General features: G+C 40.8%; 1 protein-coding gene across 9 annotated transcripts in view; it reads right to left on the bottom strand.

Annotated features, from left to right (window-relative positions):
- The window catches only part of CRTAC1 (cartilage acidic protein 1), a 792,023-nt gene that overhangs the window by 343,468 nt on the left and 433,284 nt on the right, over nt 1-15,271 (bottom strand). For all 9 annotated transcript variants that reach the window (XM_073552828.1, XM_073552833.1, XM_073552829.1 and 6 more), the window contains one exon: nt 5,336-5,472. In XM_073552828.1, coding sequence (XP_073408929.1) covers nt 5,336-5,472 — 137 coding nt within the window. The remainder of the gene's footprint in view (nt 1-5,335; nt 5,473-15,271) is intronic.

Raw genomic sequence — 15,271 nt, 5'->3', positions numbered from 1 at the left:
AGGTACAGGGGGATTTACTTGCTGTCTTACCCGGACAAATTGTTGTAACTTCTAAAAGAGACGTTCTATCGTGCTGCAATTTGGACTGTACATTCCTTGGTTCATGAGAAACTGATGTTTTAAAGCAAGTGTTGAAAATGTGCACTGTTCACATCCAAGTAAGCCTGCATGCGCCGTTCTATATTGTTGAATGTACTCCTCAGGATGTCTGGTGTCATAGCCTGAATTTAAATCAAGTGATCATTCCTATCCAGTTATGTTCCTGGATGTAGACCTCCAAACTTCTTTAAAAATTCACTTTGGCACCTCTTTAAGGACTCAGTTTTCCAATAAGTTTCCACAATGAAAATGCGCTCCTTCAAACTGTATCTGTACATTGTTAACAAGTGAAAAAGGAATTCGGCATGGGTGAAATGCAAGCACCGCACATAAACTACCGATGCGCAGAAAGGCGTGCACCAAGTCTATCTCATAGTGGAGATGACCAGCAGGCAATAAGTTGGTGAGACCACTCGGCGTGAGGATGTCACTGTTGCTGAGGTTCATCTCACTCTCATTTTAAAGGAACCAAAGTATGTACTTCCAAATATCAATACGTTTGACCATCTCCTTTAGAAGTTACAGCAATTTTTCCAGGTAAAGTAGCAAGTGAAAATACCCTGTAGTAGTAATACCAAACACAGGTCACTATTAACCTTCTTTGCCTTTGAAAAGCTAGTAGGGATGAAGAAAAGGGCAATATAGAATATGTGGCACATCACTGATCTCAATCAGAGCAGCATGGTGTTACCTCTGACAGAGACACCATCAGTCTGAGTCAGAGTTCTGCACAGAGCAATCTACCTGATCACAAATAACTAAACTGGATAATTATAGGACTTTTTTTTATTTTAAAAACAAGTCTGTCCGTGCAATGTAGTTTTAAATGGGCTGTTGATTACTATGGGGTTGTTAAACATTTCTATGTTGAAATCACCTCATTTTAATCCATTGATTTTGGAATAAAAATAAGTTTCATAATCAATGTTTTCTAATTTTGCCAGCCAAAATGCCTCCAGGCAATGCCAGCCACGCCGCTCATTGATAATGTCAGCCACAGTGTTCCCTGACAATGCCAGCCACAGTTATCCTTCACAATACCAACTACATTGCCCTCTGGCAATGTTAGCCAGAGTAATTCATCATATTGCCAGTCACCGTGCCCCCTGACTATTCCAGTCATAGTGCTTTCTAACTGAACTAGGTACAATGCTTGCTGATTCTACTAGTCACATAAACACAAAGCTATGCCAGCTACAGTGTCCCAGGGCTACACCGTTCTCACCAATTATGCCTGCCACAGTGCCCCCAGACTATGATAGAGCCAGTGTAGTCAGGGTATGCCCGCTAGTGGAAGCCAGCTACAGTTTCATGATTATACCAGCAACAGTTCTCTCTGACTATGCCAGTGACAGTATTCCAGGTGCCAGCCACAATGCTTCACAGTTACAGGATGCAAGTCATATTGCTTATCAGTCATAAACAATAAGCAGTAGCTGGACTTACAGAGAATACATGAGCTTAGTCAGTGTATAAAAGAGGAAAGCATTCAAGCAAATTCCCAGTACAGTATGGGGAGCATATCTAAAGGCCAGCATACACTGAGAACAGTCTGCCTACAGTGAGACATGACGGTGGCTCAATGATAACTACAGTGAAGCATGATATTGGATCAGTTATGACTACAGTGAAGCATAGCAGTGGCTCAGTGATGTCTACAGTGAAGCATGGCAGTGGGTCGGTGATGACTACAATGAAGCATGGTGGTGGATCAGTGATGACATGGGGCTGCTTTGATTCCTCTGGCACTGGAAAACTTCAGTATGTTAATGGCAAAATGGATTCAGGAAATACTAGGAGAAAACATCATGCTTCCGTGATGAAGCTGAAGCCTGGGCATCATTGGACCTTCCATCATGTTCAAATATCCCAAGCATACCTCAGAGTCCACCAAGACTTGCTTTCAGAAGAAGTCCTGTAAGATTCTAGAATAGCAGTCACAGTCGCCTGACTTTAACCCTGCAGAAAATCTTTGGTGGGATTTGAAGAAGGAGGTTGCAGCAGGAAAATGTAAGAATATTAGTTGCCTGGAGGCCATTCCCACAAGGAATAAGGTGCGATTTGTCAGCAACACTTCCAGAAGCTGGTGTCTTGCTATGCATCATGTCTACTCTAGGTCATAGATGCAAAAGGGAATTTACTAAGCACTAAAGACGCCTGGCATGAAGAGGCTGAATAATAATTTTTAGACTGCAGTAGTCGGTTATAGTGGCATATTGTGATAAATTTAGAGAAACAGTAAAAAGTGAGTAAATTTTGCTAATAAACCAAATTTGCAATAGGGGTTGATTGTAACTGTAATTTTTGCCCTTTGCACACCCAATTTTCATAGCTATTTGCACTTTTGGTCTCCAGCATATAATCATCTGTAAAGTGGAAACAGAATGTAAGTTCAGGCGGAGCAACATTTCCAAGGGCACAATTACTTAAAGCGCAATCCATCCTCGCAGCACAGCGACGGTGGCAGCGTTTTTGAGTTGCCGATGTAATAAAAGGTCACGCTGGAACACAGTTCAAGGCTGTAAGGATATAAATGATCTGTGCGATTACTGACACCCAATACTAAGTGAGAAGAGATGGTTGTGCCAAAGGATTTCATCCTGCTACAAATCATAATCCTATTCAGAATGGGGAAAAAAATGGCGAGATGCGAAATTGTTTCCTCTTACATTCTATTGCTCATTTGTGACAAGAGTATCTAAGGTTCAGGATATCAATACGACTAGCTTGCACTTGCCATTTTCAGGACCATTGGTACAAAAAAAGGATCACTTTATGCATCCTTTTATTTTATAGGACCCAAAAATTGATTATCGGTTCTGGACATACCACTGTTTTTCATACCATTACGGGACACAATAATAACCTGCAGTGTCGTGTCAGACTGGGGTGTCATGGGCCCACCAGTAACCAACTCCAGGACCCCACTACATGCAAATGTGACATTATCCTCAATCCCAAATGTATGTAACAAGGAGCTGGGTAGATTGTGAAATGAATAAGATGCCGCCTTTGTCTGTACATAGTGATTCAAGTATATTGTGCCAAGGGGCCCACCGGAGGATTCTCCTGTTCTCCAGTTGGCCAGTCCAAGCCTGATAACCTGTGCCCTGTCTGTCCTATGAAGCAATTCATACCTAAAATATTAATCTGCATCAAATGTTTTTTTTTATTCCATTATTTTACAGAACGTCACATTAGCGTTTTTAGGCTTTGGAAAGACCAAAAAATGAAAACCGCATGTGAACAGAATCCAATGTAATTTTTGTTTGCATCCAGCAAACAAAATTCCTTACACCACAGAAAATGCACACAGTGATGTCACTGCATGGGAGCAATTCATAAATAATTGTAATGTCACACATCGTATCAGAGACAGAACAGATATTGTAAGCAATGGTAATATCACAGCAAATAGGAAGGATCTGCAGGTATAATAATCGTACTATTATACTGTATAAAAAAGCATAAATGGAATAATGCACACAGTGATGTCACAGTACAGGTAAAGGACACTACTATTACTTTTTGAGGCTCCCTCAGGGGCTTAGGTGAAACTGCACGTTTTGCAACCCTCATAGTCGCACCACTGACAGTGATGTCACAGAATATGCTATTGAACACTGAAGCCATCGGAAAGGGTAATTGCACACAGTAATGTCCCAACATAGGACTATCGAGGCTTATGATATTAGAGGCTGATCCTTTTCAAAAGCCAGATTCATTTTAATATTTCCCAGCAATGGCCTCTACACAGTGATTAGAGCTGTGCTGTTCTGCTCCTTATGCTGATCATGGGTGTACCGAGTGATGGACCACCTCCGATCTGATATTGATGACTCTCTCTGTCTCCTCATAATAATATTTCCCCCTGTGCCTCCATATAGTTTTACAGCACCCTATAGTTAGAATGCACCGCCAGGTCTCCTTGTGCCTCATAATTTTGACCCCCACTGTGCCTCATTATAATAATGACCCTCATTGTGCCTCCTTATAACAATGACCTCCATTATGCCTCCTTATAATAATGACTTACATGTGCTTCCTTATAATAATGATTCCTAATTGTGTTGACTTTTAATAATAATCCCCTGTGTGCCTCCTTACAGTAATGGCCCCTGTGTGCCTCTTATAATAATGATTCTCCGCTTTTTTATAGTGACCCCTGTGTGCCTCATTATAATGAATTTCCCTTGTAGCCTCCTTTAATAATGACCCCCATTGTGCCTCCTTATAATAATGTCCTCCATGTGCCTCTTATAATAATGATTCCCCCCCTTTTTTTAACAATAACACCCATTGTGATATTAAATTACCCTCTGCTACAAATTTACCTATGCTTCCATATAATAACCTTGGTAGTTTGCTACCGTAAAAGAATGATGTGATGCTAAATTTGTACATAAAGAATCAAGATTGTTTTGCAAACTATTGCTCATATAATAGGATGGATACCCACTACTGTTCAGGGGCCCACCATGGGATTCACCTGCTCCCCTGTGGGCCAATCCGAGTCTGCTCCTTATAATAATGATCCCCTATTATGTTTCATTTTAATCATGACTTGAGCGTGCCTCTTTATACTTAGATCCCACAACAATGCCTTCTAATAATAATGACGACCCATGGAGTCTCCTTATAATAATGACCCCCTATTGTGCCTTTATTATAACAATGACCCCCATGGTATCTCCCCATTGTGTCTTCTTATAATAATGACTCCACATTGTGCCTTCTTATAATAATGACCCCCTCATGGTGTCTCCTTATAGTAATGACCCCCCCATTCTTATAATGACCCCCCCATGGTGCCTTCTTATACTAACGACCCCGCATGGTGTCTCGTTATAATAATGACCCCTCTTTTCCCTCCCATGTAATATTATAGTTGCTGCCTGTGATCCTACTCTAGCTTTCCTGAACTTGGCTTTAGCAAAACATATATACTGTAGTCACACAAACAAGCAAAATGGCAAAAAAAAACCCTGAATTAGTTTTCATTTTGGAGGGTGATACTTTGTCCCTAAATTTCCACTAATACATTTACATTTCAGGAAAAAGATAACATAAAATATTTAAGCCATATGAAACATTATTCTAAGGACCGTTGATGCCAGACGGAACGTGTGGAGCGTGGGTGGGTGAGTTGCGGTACTATTTATTGTATACAATGAGTTACTAAACTTCTACCAATCCAAGGTCCAGTAACTCCAGAACAATGCGGCCGCCACGTTACCTTTCTATCAATGCAGGCCACTGAGCGCCCAGAAAACCGATTGACAACTCCCCTGCGGATATTGATGTCATCGCTCAATATATCTTCCCACCGGCCATTACGAAACTTAAACAGCTTGTCGGAGTATGTGGCCATACCTGCAAGATAACAAAAAAAAAATAAGTTGGCAATGAAAGGAGGGGTCAGCTGGGGTTCTCCTCATCATATTCTTCAAAACAGTGCACAATGCCTCCAAACCAAAGTAAGTGCCCTTGAGGTTCCATGTACGGGCAAACTATCTTGTAGACTGGATGGAATATATTCATAAATGCCTCGAGACCCACATGCATCTCAAAAACAGTGCCCCATGACAAGGTGCCAGCAATGGGGAGGTGGCAACATGTGTGCAGATATCTCCATTTAGTTGAAGAGTGGTATCAAAAAGCTTATCAAAGTAAGTCAAAATGTATTGCTGGTGATCCTAGACACCCAGCATCCAAGACACAAGCCCTACAAGAAAGCTTCCTTATACTCAACTGTGCTCTAAGACGCGCAAGTGTTACTGATTATAGGAAGATTGACCAATGGAATTCCAACGTGCCAATCCTTTGCTCACATCATGTTTTTGGGGAAAGGCGATATCAGTGGGTTCAGCCAACTTCAGTCTAATGTGTATGGAGGTCTTTAAAAAGCAAAGTTCTCCTTTCAACAGCCATCCTACCACCCACCGGGAACAGTTGCCCTAACACAACTTTTTAGAACTGCCATCTGGGAGGTGAGAAATGCTGAAATTTTTTCCATATAGCCACATAGTTTTCACCAACAACTTCCATACCCCGACCATTCCCCTCTACGTCACATACATGATCTCCGAATTTACTTTTTGGGAGTATTCAGCAGTATTGGAAGATTTGTCTTCACCTCCAGAAGTTCAGAATATTTTTTTTTTTCCCAAGAGCCTCCATGACATTCCGGGAGAATTGGTTCGTATCTTTTTACATGAATGAGATGAAGGATGATGGATGTTGCACAAGCTCAGACCTTTGACTTTATGGAGTGTGGTGCTGGCTGTGCCCCTGTGGTCAGATGGTTATTAGTAATGGCTGCACTGCAAGTTTGTTTTTGCAATGGTTTTTGATTTTTTTGATCATGGTAGAAAAAAAAAATTGGGGCATCAATAGGTGTCCTAAAAAATGTATCTTGTTTTACATGCTGATATTGAGACATATTAGGAAACTATTTCAGACATATCGATAGTGTACGTGGTCTCCAGGGTGTAATATGACGGGGAACATTTGGCTACAGAAAGACACAATTTAAAAAAAATTGGACATGAGATTAACCTGGAAGGCAAATAAAAAAATATAGTTCTTGTTATTCCGGCTCTTAAAATTTTTTTTTTTTAAATATTAAATTGGACAGTGAATAAAAAAACTGATGGTTCTTATTAGAAGGGTGCGTCATGCATAAACTGATCACACAGCGGAACCTTAGAGACCTGCTCAGGCAACCAGTTGTAATCTATGGATATAGCCTGCACTAAGTGTTCAATTTTCCTGCAGCGCCTCCACAGGAGAAATGAACAATTACACAGTGTTCATTCGCATCAATGAGTATTCCGAGTGATACAGGATAGAACTGGTCCTCCAAAGAGAGATAAACTCTTCGTAACTGCACTTCACTATGGCCAAGAGATTAGGATCCAGAACAGAGAACATCCATTTAATAAACTACATCACAGTTGATGCTGTAAATATTATATCCATGAAAAATCCATCTTTCTTGGAAAGAGAAATAGCTATAATGGTATCGTCTCAGAAAATCGTTTGAGTAAAAGAGCTGCGTTTTTAGTAGTTGCTCACTATTTTTTGCAACAACAAAAATTTGAGGCCAGATGTTTGCTGAGAGTCGATATAAAAATATTACATTCAATACATACACTGGTATGGATTTTTAGGAGTATTTTTTTTTTTTTATTAGCATTTTTTTTATGTTGGAGGTTTTTTTTTCCAACCTGATGTTTTTTGACCACTTTTTTTTCCCAAGAGGCTTCTATTTTTTTAGTGCATTTTTATGTATAGTGTGTATTTTATAAACTTTTTCTTGCATTTTTATCAGTCAATATGCTTTTATGAGGAATCTTAAAATGCTATCTTGTAATGTTAAAAAAAGCAAGAAACTGAAACACAATAGAGATTTAATATTCTAAATGCACCAGAATTTGGGTTTAATTTACACTAAACCACTGTCCTGCATGTCTTGCTCCACATTTATTAAGTGTTTTAGACACTTTTTGCGACTTGTTCAAGAAGGGGGTATCTAGTTTTACTTTACTAGTCTGAGTTAGTTGGCTTATTTTGCGGCAAAAATTTATGCAAAGTCATGACCTTTAAAGAACTTGTCCACTACTAGGTCAACCCCTTCTCATATCCCACGCTTGGCCCCGATAAAATAAAAAAGCCTATACTCACCTCCCGTGCTGACGTCGTTCCCGCAGTATCGGCCTTCGCTCTCCCCGCGGTTCCCATGCTGCTGTTGTGACACGTGACCCCTGCACCCAATCAGTGCTGGCGTTACTGTCTCCGCTTCCTGTCAAACTGAACATGAAGAGGAAGTGAGATCAGCCACAGACCGGACTCCTCATCATGTTCAATTTGTCCGAAGGCGGGGACAGTGACGCTGGCGCTGATTGGTCGCTGGGATCACATGTCACAACAACCGCACGAACGCCCCGGAATGACGCCAGCACAGGAGATGAGTATAGTTTTTTTTTATTTTAATGGGGCCAAACATTTAGAGCAAGAAGTGGTTGTCCAAGTAGTGGACAAACCTTTTAAGGTACACCTAAAAAAAAAAAATGTAAAACACATAATGAACGTGGCGCACGGCATTTACAAACTTTTTTTAGTGCAAACACTAAGGCAGAATTTTGGTACATTTAGCTTAGAAGAATCAGTGCCATAAAAATAAAAAAAAACATGCAATTTAAAAAACAAAAACAGGAAAAACCTGAGCAAAAATACTGCCAAAAAAAGTGCGTGTATGAAAGTAGCCTAAAAGTGACAGGTTGGACTTCGACATTTTCCCTAAATACTCTACTTTTGGATTGCAGTAGATAGGGCAAGCAAGGAGAAAGTGCCCTAAAGGAACAAAAAAATATACATATATGTAAACATTTTTTCTTTTAAATTAAAAATGTCATAAAGAGAAAAAAAAATTGAAACCCCAGAATTGCTGTTTTCTGTTACAGACCTCTCCTAAAAAATGCATTACATAGTGATCAAAGCGATGTATGTATCCCAAAATGGTAGCAATAAAAATGTCAGAAAGCCTCGCAAAATTTCTGGATATATATATATACAGTTGTGGCCAAAAGTATTGAAACCCCTGCAATTCTGTCAGAAAATACTCAGTTTCTTCCTGAAAATGATTGCAAACACAAATTCTTTGGTATTATTATCTTCATTTAATTTGTCTTAAATGAAAAACACAAAAAGAATTGTCCTAAAGCCAAATTGGATATAATTCCACACCAAAAATAAAAAAGAGGGTGGACAAAAGTATTGGCACTGTTCGAAAAATCATGTGATGCTTCTCTAATTTGTATAATTAACAGCACCTGTAACTTACCTGTGGCACCTAACAGGTGTTGGCAATAACTAAATCACACTTGCAGCCAGTTGACATGGATTAAAGTTGACTCAACCTCTGTCCTGTGTCCTTGTGTGTACCACATTGAGCATGGAGAAAAGAAAGAGGACCAAAGAACTGTCTGAGGACTTGAGAAACCAAATTGTGAGGAAGCATGAGCAATCTCAAGGCTACAAGTCCATCTCCAAAGACCTGAATGTTCCTGTGTCTACCGTGCGCAGTGTCATCAAGAAGTGTAAAGCCCATGGCACTGTGGCTAACCTCCCTAGATGTGGACGGAAAAGAAAAATTGACAACAGATTTCAACGCAAGATTGTGCGGATGTTGGATAAAGAACCTTGACTAACATCCAAACAAGTCCAAGCTGCCCTCCAGTCCAAGGGTACAACAGCGTCAACCCATACTATCCGTCGGCTTCTGAATGAAAAGGGACTGTATGGTAGGAGACCCAGGAAGACGCCACTTCTTACCCCGAGACATAAAAAAGCCAGGCTGGAGTTTGCCAAAACTTACCTGAAAAAGCCTAAAATGTTTTGGAAGAATGTTCTCTGGTCAGATGAGACAAAAGTAGAGCTTTTTGGGCAAAGGCATCAACATAGAGTTTACAGGAGAAAAAAAGAGGCATTCAAAGAAAAGAATACGGTCCCTACAGTCAAACATGGCGGAGGTTCCCTGATGTTTTGGGGTTGCTTTGCTGCCTCTGGCACTGGACTGCTTGACCGTGTGCATGGCATTATGAAGTCTGAAGACTACCAACAAATTTTGCAGCATAATGTAGGGCCCAGTGTGAGAAAGCTGGGTCTCCCTCAGAGGTCATGGGTCTTCCAGCAGGACAATGACCCAAAACACATTTCAAAAATCACTAGAAAATGGTTTGAGAGAAAGCACTGGAGACTTCTAAGGTGGCCAGCAATGAGTCCAGACCTGAATCCCATAGAACACCTGTGGAGAGATCTAAAAATGGCAGTTTGGAGAAGGCACCCTTCAAATACCAGGGACCTGGAGCAGTTTGCCAAAGAAGAATGGTCTAAAATTCCAGCAGAGCATTGTAAGAAACTCATTGATGGTTACCTGAAGCGGTTGGTCGCAGTTATTTTGGCTAAAGGTTGTGCAACCAAGTATTAGGCTGAGGGTGCCAATACTTTTGTCTGGCCCATTTTTGGAGTTTTGCGTGAAATGATCAATGTTTTGCTTTTTGCTTCATTCTCTTTTGCGTTTTTTGATTTAAGACAAATTAAATGAAGATAATAATACCACAGAAATTGTGTTTGCAATCATTTTCAGGAAGAAACGGAGTATTATCTGACAGAATTGCAGGGGTGTCAATACTTTTGGCCACAACTGTATATGTGTGTGTGTTTGTATATGTATAAAAGTTTGGTATCACCATAATTGTAAAGACCTGGAGAATTATATTTTACCAGGTCATTTTTACCAAGCAATGAAAAAAATAAATAAAAAAACAATAGCGGAATTTTGAGGGGCTTTTTTTTAACCATTTTGCAGCAGTTGGAATTTCCCCAATTTTTCAGTAGATTATATGGAAAAAGTCAATGGTGGCATTTAAAGCTACAACTTGTCCTGCAAGAAGCAGGTCCTCACACCGCTATCGAGGGAAAGATAAAAAAAAATATGGGCCTTGGAAGAATGGGAGGAAAAAACAAACACACAAAAAAGGAAAATTGTTTGGTAATGATGTAGTTCAGTTTTAATTAAAAATAATAATAATATAGGAAAAGTCTGACGGGTTTAGAATCTACTTGGATTTCGTGTTAAAGGAATATTCCACTTTTGTGAACATTATTTTTTTTTTTTGCCTAAAGACATGTATTTTTGGCTTAAAAATATTTTTTGTAATTGGGTGTCATTAAAATTTTGCACAATTTTGCCTCCTATAGCCGCTGTATTAGGCCGGGATCACACTACCGTGTGTGATGTGAGAAACTCGCACGAGTCTCTCGCATCAACACCCGGCACCCGGGGGCCAGAGCTGCGGCTGCATAGAAATACATGGAACCGCAGCTCCGGTGCTGAGTGTCGGCGGCAGCGCCGGGTGTTGATGCGAGAGACTTGTGCGAGTTTCTCGCATCACACACGGTAGTGTGATCCCGGCCTTACACTCTCTAATTCTGGCTGCAGAATGGGTTAACCAAGAATCTGTCATAGAGACCAATAGTTAAGTTTTTAACTCTTTTGTCAGACTTTCTCAGCGGATTTATGGCCACAGACCACATTAAAGTGGAATGTTCAGAAAAACATAGCGTTTTTAAAAGCCAAACAATGCAAAATGTTTAATGACATTGAATTGCAAAAATGAATTTTGACCCCCAAATGCATGCATGTATATAAAATAAATTGTCCCTAGAGGTGGAAAGCCCCTTTAAGATAAAGAAGATAAAGTGCAGACCTCAGAGGCTGAGATCTGTAGGACACGGTCATCCGAGCACTTAGATTCCTCAGATTAACAGCCGAACAGTAAATTCGTGTAGCTGTATTGATCTGTGAGACGAACACTTTGGGCCGCGCCGCCGTAAAGCGCCCGCCTGTCACTGCCCCCCTGAGCGTACAAGCCGGACAATCCCGCTTCTACGGGAACCTATAATTGAGACATCCTCTTAAACAAAGTGGAACGTTGTTATCTATCAGTGAGCGGATACAAAGCAGCAGTTACTTACCTGCAAGGTAAAAATCTCATCAAACAAATGGATCTATGGATTATTGCCCATTGTGTACGACCCCATACAAAAACAAAAGTCCAATTTTTTTTTTTTATACCCTGTAGTTTATTAACTCTCTCTTGGACATACTGCATAAATTTCAAGACAATACAGAGTAAAAAAAAAAAATGAAAGTCTGAGAATAGGCAAAAAGTCATCTGGGTCCAGGGGCACTAGAGGTAGAGCAATTTTCAGGAAACCTCTAAGGAATCCAATGGGATTAGCGAACATAAGGCTGCTTTCTTATAGAAATAGTGCCCCTTTTGTCCATGGTGGTGTCTGGTATTGCATCCCATTCACTTTAAAACTGCAGTTCCAGATAGAGCCCATGTGTCATGAGTTTACTGTGACAGAGAGGAGCCAGAAGACTGCAGCTTCTGATTTCACCTACTCCTGCACTGGTTAGAAGCTCTTCACCTTCATATTAAACGGTACAGGTATCTGTTAGCAGTACAGGGGTTAATTTGTTCAGTTGAGAGCTCTTGGAAGCTTTCCTGCATTAAGGTTCTCAGCTGTTCACCCTTACCCACACCCATCTCCTATATAATCTGGGCTCTGGCTAGCACTCATTGTCAGAGTAGCTTATGCTGCATGACTGGAGGTTGTTGGTGGTTATTAATGGAGGTGTTTGGTGGCTTGTGAAGCTCCGCCCACTGCCGTGCCTCCTCCGTTCAGCGCCGCCTCTGTCGGCATGCAGCCTGTGTACCCTATCTTTACCATTGGGTACGCAGGCCGTGCCGATGTATGCGGATGCCTCTGCATGCATCGTTTTGACGGTGCGGCGACCTGCGCCGAATGCAACATGTTGGATTTTGTTGTGGTTGCCACACCGTCAAAGCGACGCATGCGGAGACATCCACATACATTGGCACGGCCTGCGTACCCAATGGTAAAGATAGGGTACACAGGCTGCATGCTGACGGAGGAGGCACAGCAGTGGGCGGAGCTTCACGGAGGAAGTCCGTATCCCTCCGCAGCTCCTCCATATGCTAGTGTGAAACTAACCTTACAGTTACGAAAAATGTGGTGCGGATACTCTAACGTGAAGCTCGCGAACCCCAGATGCTCGATCGAGTATTAAACAGTGGCGAGCACGCTCACTCATCACTAACAGATGGAAGATAGGAGGATAGATAAATGTAGATAATAGACAGACAGACAGAAAGACAAATGGATACTGTAGATAGATCGATTGAAAGATAAGACATAGATAATAGAGAGATAGATAATAGATAATAGAGAGATAGATAAAACATATGTAATGGAGAGATAGATGATAGAGAGATAGATAATAGAGAGATAGATAATAGATAATAGAGAGATAGATAATAGATGATAGATAGATAGATAAATAGATAGATAGATAAAACATAGATAATGGAGAGATAGATAATAGAGAGATAGATAATAGATAATAGAGAGATAGATAATAGATGATAGATAGATAGATAAATAGATAGATAGATAAAACATAGATAATGGGGAGATAGATGATAGATACATAATAGATAGATAGATAGATAGATAGATACATTGCTAGTAGAATAACTTGTTTCTGCCTCTCCCTCTGATATAACCATCCTCTTTGCTCGGTCTATAGCCGGCCGCCACCGCCGTCCATGTGAGAATAAATATTTATAATATTTTCTTATAGAGTAATAAAGACGCTGCCGGATTCCACCGCTGATAATTTCATCAATGCTTCTCAGGTGTAAACATCAGGGAGGGAATAAATATAGAACATTCCTGCAAAAATAGAATTATCTTCTAGATTTCTCTGTTTTATGCTGCAACGATGTTTCCTCATTACTCTGCGTAATATAAAAGATAGAGAGGAGGAGAGAACAGAGAGGGAAGATGGAGAGTGAGAGCGGGGCGAGAAACAGGGAAGAGAGCGGGGAAAGAGGGAGAGAGGAAAGGAAGAGACGAGGACAGAGATACAGAGAGTGAGAAGAGGAGGAAAGGAGGCGAAGAGACAGGAGAATGCTGAGATGGGAAGAAAGACGGACAAAGAGGACAAGGAGAAGAAATGGGAAAATTGTCCTAAGGGGTGTGGAAGGTGTTGGAAAGAAAGCGATCACAAGCCTGAGAGGTGAAGCCCAACACTATAAAGGGGGTCTGTTTTGAGCGGTTCTCCTGGGCCCCCTCTGTTCTATGTTCACTGCTTGTCCATGATTGTAAAAGAGAGTCTGCTTTTTTTTCGTTTCCTGTTTTTCCCTGCTAATGGGCTGTGTTTGGTATTGCAATATGCAAGAGACAGCAAATGAGCTGCAATACCAGACACAGCCTGAGGACAAGAGTGGCGCTGTTTGTGTAAAGGGAAAAAATAAAACAGACCTTCCTTTTATTTAACCCTGGACAATCAGTTTATGATGGACATTAGATCATTTTCATGAACCCTTGATAATGTGATCTTTTCATCTGTAGATTCATTGCAAGGTATGGAGTCGCACACCCCTCTGCTACACGAGACAACCAGGATTTTTAACATTAACCCCCTCACTGGTGCAGACCACCAGAAAACATCACTTTCTGGTCAAGGTGAAGTGTAGTGTTACTGGTCGGCCTGGGGCCTTTGGGGCCTCTGTACGTAATACAGAGGGAGGTGCAGTCACTGGGAGCAGTAGTACTCACAGTGTCCCTGTAGACAACGTACGGTCTCTCAATCAAATCCACTGGGATGGGAAGTTTTGAAAACTGAGGTGCAGGTTCGCTTTTGGGCGAACTAAGCACTTACTCAAAAAAAAGACAGATTTCGAGATTATGGACACCTTTGGAGGCTTTTTTTTTATAAAATTAAATGTATGTAATTTAGGCTAAAAATAATTTTTTTTCCCAATAGTATTTCATTAAACATTTTGACTGTTTGCCTACCAATAGCCTCTTGTTGCAGAACGAGTACACTGAGAATCTGTCAGTCGGCTCGTTAAGAATCATAGAATCGTAGAGTTGGAAAGGACCTCCTGGGCCATCTGGTCCAACCCCCTGCTCAAAGCAGGATTCGCTAAATCATCCCAGTCAGATGTCTGTCCAGCCTCTGTTTGAAGACTTCCATTGAAGGGAACTCACCACTTCTCGTGGCAGCCTGTTCCACTCATTGATCACTCTAACTGTCAAAAAGTTTTTTCTAATATCTAATCTGTGTCTCCTCCCATTCAGTTTCATCCCATTGCTTCTAGTCTTTCCTTGTGCAAATGAGAATAAAGTTGATCCTTCTACAATGTGACAGCCCTTTAGATATTTGTAGACAGCTATTAAGTCTCCTCTCAGTCTTCTCTTTTGCAAACTAAACATTCCCAAATCCTGCAACCTTTCCTCATAAGACAGGGTTTGCAGACCGGTCACCATTCTGGTCGCTCTTTTCTGAACTTGCTCCAGTTTGTTGATGTCTTTTTTAAAATGTGGTGCCCACAACTGGACACAATAAGAAAGAGAGTTTATTTTCTTATGCTGAGATCCTCTCTGATTAATGACCACATTAAAGTTCCGCTCTCCTTCCATGTTTATTCAGATCTGAGAGGCGCTCGAAAAAAATTAAAAATAAAAGAGTTAGAAACTCCCTGTCTGAATGAGCTCACTGGCAGATTCT

The sequence above is a fragment of the Dendrobates tinctorius genome, unplaced genomic scaffold (assembly GCF_039654945.1).
Source record: "Dendrobates tinctorius isolate UK_male_01 unplaced genomic scaffold, ASM3965494v1 ptg000196l, whole genome shotgun sequence".
Taxonomy (NCBI): domain Eukaryota; kingdom Metazoa; phylum Chordata; class Amphibia; order Anura; family Dendrobatidae; genus Dendrobates; species Dendrobates tinctorius.
The sequence above is the reverse complement of the archived record's forward strand: the minus strand, read 5'-3'. Positions and strand labels throughout refer to the sequence as shown.